The following is a 12,419-nucleotide window of genomic DNA, read 5'->3' as shown; positions in this document are numbered from 1 at the left end:
ACTTGGGTACAAAGAGTGCAGATCAATACGTTCTTTAAAGAAGACTATGCAACAGCCTGTAATCATTTGGCTTATTCCAATTATATATTTCTTACGACTTGGAAAGTTTAAGTCGTATATATTCCATTCCTTATGCTTTAAAGTACAATCATATGCCTTAGACTTATAGGTTTTGAGTGTTAAGCTCTGCAGAATAGAATACATATCTTATCTAAAAGCAACCGACCCAATTTAGTAACTCAAGTTCTAATGAAACTCATACAATTCAATCTGACCTATCTTTTAACGGCTCTAAAAAAGTATCGAAATATTGCTTTGTATATTATATAAACAATTTCTTAATTGACAAAATATTATATATTTACCACAGCTATAATTTTGACATCTTTTATAATAGTTGAGTTGATTTATACATTTATATCTAATCTACAATCCGAAAATCTAACTTCAATTTTAGTTGCTTTATCGACTGAGTCTATGATATGCCTTTAGCTAACAGCTCTCTCACGTTGTATAGAATAATACAAGACATATTTTTATATATGTATATCTACACAGATATATAAATGTTTCTGTACACACATATGTTTCTCGATTTTAGTTTATTACGAAGATGTGGGGATTTTTCCAGTGGGAACACTTAGATTATATTTTTTATAAGTACATTTCGCGTTTTATAATACTTGTTTGATAAAAAGCTGAATAAATACAAAACAAGAGAGAGTGAGTCGTGTGTGACAACTAGGAGATACCCTATAAAGGAATTAACTGTAAGAAAATTAAATATATTCAACGTTTTTTTTTATTCAAATAATTGTGATGAAGAATATTTTTTTAATTATTTAAATCAGTTTGTTTACAAAAGAAGTTTTACTTTTCGTACAACTAAATAAAATAATTTCTAATTGTAACTAATAAATAATGGTTTTTATTGAAACAACTCATTTTTTTATATAAACAGAAAAATAAATATTTATAGATAAGGTCTATAGACTTTAAATTGGAACGATAAATAGCTAAATTTGTAACAGATAAATATTTAATAGCTAAATTTGTAACAGATAAATATTTAATAGATAAACATGTAACGTAGATAAATATGTAACAGATCAATTAAATAACGTATTCAGTAAGTACAGGCTACAAATATCTAGAGCTAGCTAAGCTAGAATATTCCATTTAATTAAATAGTAAATGTATTAATATATCATTATTTATTACATGGAAAAAGTTAGATTTTTTTCCTTTTCAAAAAAATTTTAAAATAATAATTATATTCCGATGTACACTTCGCTCTGTAGTATCTGAATCATTTTGTTGTTTTGTGTTTTATAAAATTCACAGCATCGCGTGCTTTGGTTGAGTGACTTTTTGTTATGTGTGCATATTTTGCGTTTTGTTGCTGCTGTCGATTATTGTTGTTGTCTGTGTCATATATTGTAATCACAGTTAATGGAGTATATCGGTTTATCCAACTGTCTGCTCGAATTCAAGGCATTTGGCAACTAGAACTTTAATGTTATTAGATCACAACTGCTCGAAAATGGGACTACCCAGTTAAGGATTTTGGTTCGTCGTAAGGTCTCAGTTTCAACCACTCCATTTCCATAATCAAAAATGCAGTGTATTGCTCAGTCAATTATACTTGATTTCCATGTTCTAACTTGTTTGTGAGTTATTTTTTAAACTTTTTTCTCCTCTCTGTTGTGAATGCGCGGAAGTTATTTTCAAAACTCGCTTTCGATTCGGTTGAACTGTTTTTCGTTCGCTGTTTAATTTTCTGATCGCATCCGAATACGAAATATGAAAAAAGTTCAGAGGCAAAAAGCCAAAAGAATGTTTGTAGCGCTTTGAAATCTGACAAGCTTCAATGAAATAAGGAACAATGCAGTTAGATGCACGCTTAATCTATTAACAGTGCTATGACAGAGTAGAACTGACTGCCCAATACTCTGTTCACAGCTGAAATGCAGCTCATAGTATATTGTCTTTGGGAACTATCGACTTTTGCTATTTCTAGTGATAAAAGTAATTGAAAGCTAATATACTCTGTTGCTCTAATTTTTTGTTATACATTTTAAGTGGATATTTGGTTAAGTAATTAGACACAGCGTATCTCTTAGTCGACTACCCCTTCGAATTGCCTCAGCATTATATAATAAAAGCTGCTTGGAATGCGATATACGTACAACTGTGTAAACGTTACGAACACAAATCTGCAGCGACTACAAATGTGACTACTTTTCATTCCAAAAACAACTAAGATTGATGCAAACGTAACTGCTTGACCAAAAGATACCCTGCAGTCAGCAGTTGCTTGATCTGCTGCTTAGACATCTAATGTATATATATATAAACGTCAAATACAAAGGAATTTTAAGAATTCTAATTTGATCTGACAACAACAAAAACTCATAAGGACTCAGAATATGAAGTTTCAATATCGATTTTTGGAGATATCAAAAGTTGATAAGCTTAGGAAACTTCACTTTAAACAACAATCAAACCAACTCCCCGGCGCTTAGAAAACAGCATACCCTGCCTAAAAATGTTCGAGGCATAAGAGACAATTTGATTGACATTCAATTATTGCACATACGTACGTTAAATCAACGATTTCGAATATAAGTTTCCGTTTCGATCTGTGCGTCGAATCAGCTTTAATAAGTTTTATACGCTTTTCAATTTGCCGCTCACTTCAGAGTGGCTTGGCTTGGGGAATTCGGGTGGGTATACGAGTGAGCTTTGTCAACATCTCTCAATTGGTTAACTTGTGAAATGGATGCCATTTGTAATGCTCTCTGTCGGCTCGTCAATGACTGTTAATGAACTTCAGCTGCGACGGCGCGGATTCACGTGAATGCTGAGCTTTGAACTGTAACCCGTTTACAATTGGGAAGACAAGAAAAGTGCGGTAACTGAAACCGAAAATGAAACCCGTTTTGCTCATCATCAGATATCAACAATTTATTATGCCTCGCTCCTCTCGGTTGATACTTAACACCTGCAACTCTGCAAAAATGTACTGGAGTTGTTACTTCATCTGCCAACAGAGATTATATCCCTTTTTCAGATGAAACCGCCTCTTTAGTTTATTCATCAATTAAGAATCAAACTCAAATGAGCGCTTCCTGGAAAATATTTATTTGTATGCTGTCAGGCTTGACGTCATGAATTGTTGATAATTATATACTACTCATCAACAACAGAACAAGGTATAAACCCAAACTAAATTCGAAGAGTGAGCAGGTTGTCTGTAGAGCTTCAAGATCCAGCAGACTTCGTCGTCGTCCAGGGTTGTCATCGCTTTGTCACTCTCACTTAAAGCGCTTAAAGCTTTCAAAAGAAAGTCAAAGCTTTTTGTGTGTTAGCTCTAAAGGCAAGTAACTTAATACTGAGAGAGCTTCGCTGTCCTTTCACTATACTCTATAGATAAGTAATATTTAAAAATAAGTTTTGTATCAAGTTTTTGAAGGATTCTAATTTGTAGAATGAAATGACTTGAGAAAAACGTCTTTGATAACTGTGAGTCCAATAACCGAATTGATCTATCAATACTTAGGAATACATTTTTTTTCTAGGATTATCTCTCTTTTCATTGTCAACATTACTTGTATCAATTCATGAATTCTCAGTCCTTACGAATTAAAGAAAACTTTTATTGCAAAATTGGAATTTGACGTAGATACGAAATCGAAAAACTTGTTGAAATAACATGCAAGTTGAGGTTGATAGACGCTTTCGAACTTGTCTAAAAAAGATTTAAAATAATTCGATTTTCATTTTGAATAACAAGAAAATGTTGCAGAAATATATGATATTTTTATTGAGTTTCAAAAGATATGCTATTCGCAATACATTTAGTATGAAATGAGAAAAAATAAATGAAAAGAATGTGCGTCGCGACTCCTACTGGCTGATATAAACATTTATTAGTAATACAAATTTGCTTACCCGCTTTAACAAATTGGATTTTGCATTGATCATCAATGTGTCAGTTTGTCAATCATGCAAAACAGGTATAAATATATATGCATATATCCTCTCCAGTTTAATTACTCAAATTGTTTGCCTTCACATAAATGAAATCAGTTTTAGGGTATCGACGAGTTACGCACACCTGGTTAAAGCCGTTTGCCCAACACATTTTTCACAAATTATCCACAGTCACAAATAGTTTATTTGAATCATGACATTGACTTCAAAGTTTATTTGATGCTTTCGTCTTATAAAACAACTGTTAACTATCTTTCGAACCTAAAAATAGCTAATGAAAGTTAATTTGTTTTAAGTTTGATGACTTATCTCTATAACATTACTTAAACTTATTCATTTTTGTTTGAACGTGCCCCCCATAATTGGAAATCTATAGATTCGCCTAGCTAAGGGACTGTTAATGAAAAATTTCCACTGATTTTATTTGAAATTTCCAATTACATTTTGTTTGAGTGTTCAATTATCGTATGATTGCAATATGTGTCAATATTTGATCAGCCTATTTGATCTACTGCAAACGTATTTTCGCTTGAATGCTACGATTTTGGCTCTGAATATTATACAACAAAGAGTTAAATGTTTTTATTTGTTGCATAGATCCATATATTCCATTACAAGTATAGTCAAACGTCAGCTTTTAATACGATCCTTTGTAAGAAGTGAAGATCATTCAGAGCTGTCCTTTATTTACATTTGAAAAATTATTCTTGGATAGCTTCACTGCTAATACATAATATTTTTGGCAAGCAATCTTATCAAAATAAACAAAAGGAAAATAAAAATGATAATACAACAAAAATTGATTGTTTTCGTGTCTTTTGTTAATTTGATTATCATTCATTATATCATTAAGTTTTTGTGCATATAATGAATGATATTTATGGATTAGTTAAATGTTAATAAACCATAGGCTGCCTAAAAGTATGTTCTGTGCATTTTTCAAAGCCCCCCCATCATTTGTACAGCCATTCACAATATAACGAACTGTGCTGCGAATGTGGCCCAAATCACAGAATCTTTGCCCTGGCTGCTTATCGTTTAAACTGCTAAGTAAACAAACAAATATATCGCAGTTTTACATATACTACAGTGTACTGAGATATGAGTATGTAAGTAGGCAGAGATGTATATACAGATGTATATATATATATATATATATATATATATTTATATATATATTCCGAATGAAACAGGCTTTAAACCCTTTATTGTTGAGTTTATCATCTAACCAGAGGAAATGAATTTATTTCATTATATCTTTATATATTGTGCATTTAAAAAAAATTAAATGTAATTATAATTTAAAGCAATCAGAATTATCAGGCAATAAGCTTCAGCTTATGTTCTTACACATCGTATACCCTTTCGACAAGCTAAATTGACAAAATAAAGTTTAACAGTTTTATTTTTTCAAATCTTAATAATAATAATATATTAATTGTGTATTAAAATTAAATTTTATACATATTATATGACACATCGAAAGCTTATATATATACTGAGATATAAAATAATAAAAACAATGTAAGCTTTGCCCGTTTAACTTAAGTACAGAGTATTTTATAGTCGGCTACTGCGTATCAACGTATTGGTCGCAATGACGGTGACAGAGAGCGCATTTACGTTATTGCTTTTACTGCGTCAAGATGAGTACCTTATTGAGTGCTTGCGCGTGTAAGCTACGAAACGAAACACTGCAGTGTGAAGTCTACGCACACAGACACACTTTCACTCTCTCTCTCTTTTTGGTGCTCTCTCTTTTCGTCACGTTCGATCAGCACGATGCGTTCCGAAAACTCGAACTCATGACTCGGAGTTGCGCTTCCGAGTTGTGCAAGTCGTGAATGAGCGCGCGGCGAAAGAACGTAATCAAAGCTCTCGCATATCGCGATCTTTGATGAGAGAAGTCGCAGACAGAGTCTGAGTCAGATTTACGTACACAGGTGCGACAGCTAAAAACTCCGCTCTCTTACGCTCTCCCTCTCGCTCCATGGCGCTCGCTGGTGGCTGTTGAGAGCGCCATTATGCTATCGGCGAGATACATTTGGCCACAACCACTTTAGTTGCCGATAAAACGCCAAGCTGCTTCCACGCTCCACGCTGCGCCAATAGAGCTTTCGGACGAATCACACACATTCCACGACGAAACATAAATGTAATTTTCTTCGCTATTTCAGCAGCAGCAGCAGCTACAGCAACAACAGCCGAAATAACTAAAAACTAAGCGAAAACATTCCGCAACGGGATAAAACACAGTTATTTCTACGCCTCAAGTTGTTCCAGAGTTTTCCAAAATGTGCCGCTGTTTTCAGAAGTAAGCGGACCTTAACTTTATTTTTTTGTATTTTATTTTATTCCATTTTCGCTTTATACATTTACTGCTAACATTTGAATTCCATTGCCCCTCCCTTACCCCCGCGCACGCAAACACCTTTCAGCTGCGTGGAAGATTGTTACTGGAACTGCTTTGAGGAGCGATTTTGCTATGATGAATCAATCGGTAAGTTTCAATTTACATTTATGTAGTTTTATTTGCAGTTCACTCTTATTGGGGAGCTTCATCTTTTTTGTTGGACAGTTGAGGGCTAGTCGGTGCATGTTTACCTACGTGTTGCCATGTACATGCACGCACACACGCACACTCACACACACATACACACATATATACATATGTGCAAACAGTTTTGCTTGTGTGCGTGTATTTCGCATTTGAGCCGTAAAGTTATGCGACAGACGTAGACAATGTAGTCTTGAGTGTCAGAGGGAGAGGCAGAAGAAGAGAGAACAACTAAGTGGTAAAGAGAGAGAGAGAGAGGGAAGGAGAGAGAACGAGAGATATAGGGGTTAGGGGCAAGGCAAGGCGTGATTGGCATTTAAACGTTTGCAAAAAAAAACTTGAAACATTTGATTGAAATCAAATTAATAATTAATATAATTGAATGGATTGGTGACTAAACGACCATAACTAGATATAAATCAGCTATTTGTTGAGATTATAAAATGAGCTTGAGCTAGAGAAAAGATAATCACATGATAACACTGCTGATAGGAAAGTTCTCATATTATTTATATGCATTGCTCCACAGCCAATTACAATGCCGATGATGATGAGGAATATCTGGCGTCTCAGAAGCGTGGCACCATAATTGGACGTGCTCAGCCCACGGTGCAAGACAACAATCATCTACTGACAGTGCCACAACCCATTTGCGACCAGCCACTGGGCCGCGGAAACTCGGGCCTAATGAGGTACTAATTAACGCAGCAAACAAAGCGCCAACTCGACGCGCAATAATTTGTCAGCGAGTTGCTGATCAGTCGCACGCTTTGATTGATTTGCCTGCGAATCTAGCTGGGTGAATGGTGGCACAGAGCTCGCGGGAATACAATATGTTATTTGCCATTTGCATTGACAGCTTTATGTTTGATTTAGAACTTTCAATTATCTGTACTCAATGTTGATGTATTTTTGCACAGCGCCAAAATTCACGAGGAGGATTATCGGCGCGTGACCCAGACGAATGTACCCATGCTGGGACCAGAGATATTGGCGGTGTTTGCCAACTCGCAGATCTTCCAAGATCATCAGCCCACCAAGCTGAATCGCATCAGCACAAAGACCTTCTTGGCTGGCATCCATTCGCCCAACAAGGAGGCGCCCACCACGCCACGGCTCAGCGAACAGGAGCGCCTATTGCGCCGCCTGGAAGGTAATGATGGCCACAGTCACGCTCACATTATTAGTGGTGGTGCCAGTGGCAAGACTAGTGGTAAGAGCACGCGCAGCAGTAGCATCATCTCCGGCGGCGTGCCCAAGGTGAAGTTCTACTTGAGCTGAGTAGAGCGAGCACAGACCCAAAAACGAATTCCAATTCCAAACTGTGGCAGTAACAGTATTTGTGCCAAAGATACTTACAGACATACGTACATACATACTTATATACACGTACATATATGGAAACAACTTTCGCTTAGTACCTACACCACAAAATGTGACCTAATATTATTACTAATTAGCCATAAGTATTGATAACCAGCCAGTAAAGAGTGAGAAGCGACAAGTCGACAATGAAATAATTTACCAACAGTTTAGCATTTAGTAGTATTATTTTTACTCGTATTGTTACTTTTAAGTTTTGTGTGTTCCTTCATGGACTTTGTTAGACCTTGTAATGTTAACATATATACACGCACACACATACATATATATACGTACACACATCATATATTGAACCTGATTAGCTGATGTTTGCAGTTGATCAAAGTTGATGAAAAATGAAATTTAAAATGAAAATGAAAATGAAAATTCAAAAATCATAAATTTAAACAAACTTAACTTTTGCCTTTTATGAACCTCAGACCCATATTTCAGCTCGTTAAATAGTTTAACTATATATGCAAATTAGCTTTACTTTATTGTAGAGTTGAGTTGGAATTTTCTCATGTGATGAAAATTGAAAAACCTTGCGAATTGTGAATCACCTAAATGCTAAACTAAAAGTTAATTATAGCAAATAGTTGATTCAGGAATTGAGATTTGCAGCTCCCAATTTTGAAATTGATTACAGCTATGATCTTATCTGAACATCTATCAACTCAGAATATGCGATGAATCAGGCCAAGATCGTGTATGCTTAAAGTTTTCCATTTACAGTACATTCTAATTGGAATCTCTGCATTCAGCATTACTGAAAAACAGCTGCAAAGCTTCTCTCTCGGCATGGGGCACCAAGTGACGAATACTTGTTATCTGAATTATATGCATTGATATTTATAAACCTGATTCAGGAATTAACATGTGACTTCAAATAAGCTTGATTAGCTTATGGTTAAAGATAAACTCTCCTTAGGGTACTGATCTGGAATATATATATACAAATATATTCACAGAATGCTAATGTCGAAGAAGGAGCATAAAGATTGAGAACAGAATTATTTCTGTTAACTTACGAAAATGCACCAGAACAGATAAGGCTAACTTTTCCGTAATCGGGAATGTTCCTATCAACTCTATACAAGTGTTGAGCGTAAATCAGTTCTGTTTTTTTCTTACCCTGTACTCATTGAAAGTGCGTAGTAAAGGGTATAATGAGAGCTTGCTCAATATTTGACAAAGCAGCTATATTCGATTCGTTATATTATATATATATTCTTGATTCCAGCAAGTCAATAGTAAATCAGTTTTGATTTAATCTATATATTTAGCAGGCCTTCGGAAACCTATCCAACTAGACGCTGTCAATAATATTTTATCGATTTTCTTCCAATGCCATATAATCACAATTGTTTTCGAGGTAGAGCCCTCAAATTTCTTTTATAATATATACAGATTGCGAATATTTGAGTAATTAAAACAAAAAGTTTTAGTCTACGGATCAATATTAGAGCAAATGAAGCTTTCAATTCATTTATATTTATATTATATATTTGTTTAGGAAAACTTAGCAGAGTCTACAGGGCATCTGTTAACTGGGCACTCACGGCTATTGCACTCTCACTTGCCTTGTTTGCTCTACTGATAACCAGTAATAAAATTTGTGCCCTGATAAGGTGATAGGAATTCTTTTCTTCTCTTGTTTCTGTTTGTATACTTATATTATATGTTTATACCTATAAATATAATATTTGTTTCTATATATAAAAACAAAAGTATATTAACTAATGTTTTTTGTCCTTTCTTTTGACAAGTGCTGAATATAAAGATTTATATAATAAATTTTAAATTACTATTTAATTCTTATATATTTATTTTATATAAGATAATTCAAAATTTACAAAAATTCGTCTTCAATTTCTCACTATCAGCTCAAATCTCCTTTCAGTCAGCGAATTATGTTTCAAATATTTTGAAAAAATTTCCATATTTTCTTTGATTTGATAGGCGCTTAAATATTTATTTTTTTATATATTTTTGGAACTGTTAAAATTAAATTCAGGCTGCGAGTTCAATCTCAAAACAGTGTTAAGCTTCATTGATTTTATAATTTAATTTGTTTTACAACTGATAATCAACTATCTCAAGTTAAATGATAGTAATTTTTAAGCAATAAAACAGAAAGCAATAAACGTTATCAATTTTAGCAGGCTGTAAAAATAGCAATTTTCGTTCATTCTCATTCACATAACTAGAAATTTGACTTACATAAGATTTAACTGCTTACTCATTGAGGTTGATTAATAATTAACGTGCTGTATAACAATCAATCGATAAGAAAATTAAAGTCAGTTATTTCAATTATTGCATTTCGAATTGCGTTGACTTTTAATAACAATTTAATTTTCAATTTTCAAAGAATGAGTCCTAATGCAATAGATAACTTATAGCTTATTTGAGATTATATTTAAGTCAATTTGTATAGTCGTTCACGAACTGAAAGAGTATATTGGCTTTACGCAATGTCCGTCTTACTGTACATCCGTCTGTCCACTTGTTCGTATAAACGCAAACCGCTAAATGCTATATCTGGTATAACAGAAATACAATTATTCAAAATGCAAGAAATCCAAGATCGGAAAAATATATAGCAGATATATCTATGAATAACTGTATATGTAGTTTGACAGCTAGAAACAAATTTAAAGGAGAAAGTCATTGTCGCTTACCAAAAATCAAGTTCTTCCAAATTTTTGGAGCTAGAGCTGAAAATTCTGAGTAACCATTGAGATTTGCCTAAAACGATTTAATTAGTCTTAGACCTTGACCCTATTGTCACATTCTGCATTATTTAAATTGGTAATTGTAACTTATTTCTCATAATGAATAGCTTAATTATATGTAATAAAAGGGTTTGAGTAGACCTTGCCTGACTGGAGGATACCTCACATGCATTCATGAAATAAAGGAATAAACTTTAAATAAGAAATTTAGCTTTACTTGTGATATAATCAGTTTTGATCAAGTTTTAGCCTGAGCCAAGTTTTAATTAAAAATTATTAACATTAGTTCAAGCTTAATGTTTTTAGATTATTTTTATTTTTTTATTATTAAAGAATACTTTATTATCTTACATAGATTTGTACAAGCTTTTATAACCTTTATGTTGAGCTCTTTTAATTTCTATAAGTTATTCCTATATAATGCTAAGCTCGAGCTTAGTTCTTTTGAATATCAAATCGTATACCCTGCAATTTAAATGGAATTTTTTAACTAATATTTTGTGATCTTCGCTTACAGCTGGTCTGCAGATTGATGCCACAGACTCAACAAAGACCGAGGCAAGCGTAGCCGAAGCTGCGACAGCCGAGAAACGGATTACGTTCACATTGGCCCCCACGGAGTCCTCGCCGGAAGGCAGCCAGACGCTGACGCCGAAAAAGTTCGAGCCCATTGCCGAAGAAGAGAAGGAGGATGACAAGGATATGGACGAGGTGATATTGAGACCGCGTCTCATCGACCGCCATCCACATCTGTTGCCCAATGCGAGCGGAATTCCGACCACGCCCAAGCGGACGCTTCGCGCTGCCAAAAGCGTGCCGCACATGCATGTGGCGGGCAGCGATACGGACATATTCGCCATCACGGGCACTGGCAGCCAGATCAGCATGACGCCGGAGGTGCCCTCCATATCCTTCAGCAATCTGCCGAAGAACTACGAGGATACGCCGACCATAGAAAAGTATCGCGTATCGCAGAGTCTCTACTCCATACAGAATGCAAATGCGGCTCGTGCCTCACAGGATGACTATTCCATGCCGCGTTACTTCCGGCGATCCAATATGCTCTTAACTCAAAGCACCGAAATTCTGCCCAGCTCCACATCGCTGGCCTCCATATCAACGTCAGCGGCATCGACTTCCTCCTCCAGGAACGAGCTGCGCCGCCCCGAGCAGCCCAAGAGCAAGCGCCTCCAAATGCTGCGTGGCAATCTGCCTCCGCTGCTCATCCATTCCGTGTCCTTCAAGCGCAATCGAGAGGAAGGCAAGCAAGTTGATTAGCTCTCTACATCTAAAAATGTGACCTTATCTTGGCTTCGATATTTCTTATACTCATTGAAAATGTGGTTAAGCTGAGTGCAATATTGTGGTTAGAATGTATGCTAAAGGCCGTAGGAGGCGTGCTCGATTCCATTTGCTATATATATTACTGATCAGGATTAACAGTCAAGCTAAGCTAGATCTGTCTGCCTGTGGGTCCTTAAAATGTGTAACTCAGTTAGATTTTTCTATATCATCGATAGGTTCCTCCATTTCGTTTAAATCAATTAAAATCCATATGAAACTTTAGTAATTTATAAATATTTTGAAAGTTTCAAGAACAAGAGTTAAATGTTAAATACTAATCTTATTGAAAACCTTTTGAAATATTACCAAATTCTGAAAAAAGTCTCATTTTCGAAGAGCACGACACGTCCTTCAAGGTATTTGCTAGTCGGGCATTGCCGACTAGAGCACTTACTTGTTACTTAAAGGGAATGTGCCTTAGT

At 35.0% G+C, this 12,419-nt stretch overlaps 2 protein-coding genes across 3 annotated transcripts in view; one reads left to right on the top strand and one right to left on the bottom strand.

Moving 5' to 3' along the window:
• The window catches only part of LOC111603916 (U3 small nucleolar ribonucleoprotein protein MPP10), a 24,595-nt gene extending 20,479 nt beyond the window's left edge, over positions 1–4,116 (bottom strand). Inside the window, exon 1 of the mRNA XM_023321741.2 lies at positions 3,955–4,116. The gene's annotated coding sequence lies outside the window, so the exon portion shown is untranslated. The remainder of the gene's footprint in view (positions 1–3,954) is intronic.
• Positions 1–12,419, top strand: part of LOC111603920 — an 18,471-nt gene extending 6,052 nt beyond the window's left edge. Inside the window, exons 2-6 of one of the 2 annotated variants that reach the window (XM_023321745.2) lie at positions 6,174–6,310; positions 6,435–6,496; positions 7,083–7,245; positions 7,474–7,706; positions 11,171–12,419. In XM_023321745.2, the coding sequence (XP_023177513.2) occupies positions 6,291–6,310; positions 6,435–6,496; positions 7,083–7,245; positions 7,474–7,706; positions 11,171–11,931 (1,239 nt within the window). In that variant the 5' untranslated portion in view covers positions 6,174–6,290 and the 3' untranslated portion in view covers positions 11,932–12,419. Of the gene's footprint in view, positions 1–6,046; positions 6,311–6,434; positions 6,497–7,082; positions 7,246–7,473; positions 7,707–11,170 lie in introns of those variants that run through there. The other variant, XM_030223240.1, reaches the window with a different exon arrangement.

Source organism: Drosophila hydei, unplaced genomic scaffold (genome assembly GCF_003285905.1).
Source record: "Drosophila hydei strain 15085-1641.00,03,60 unplaced genomic scaffold, DhydRS2 tig00000149-arrow-pilon, whole genome shotgun sequence".
Taxonomy (NCBI): Eukaryota; Metazoa; Arthropoda; class Insecta; order Diptera; family Drosophilidae; genus Drosophila; species Drosophila hydei.
This window is presented reverse-complemented; position numbering and strand designations above follow the sequence as displayed.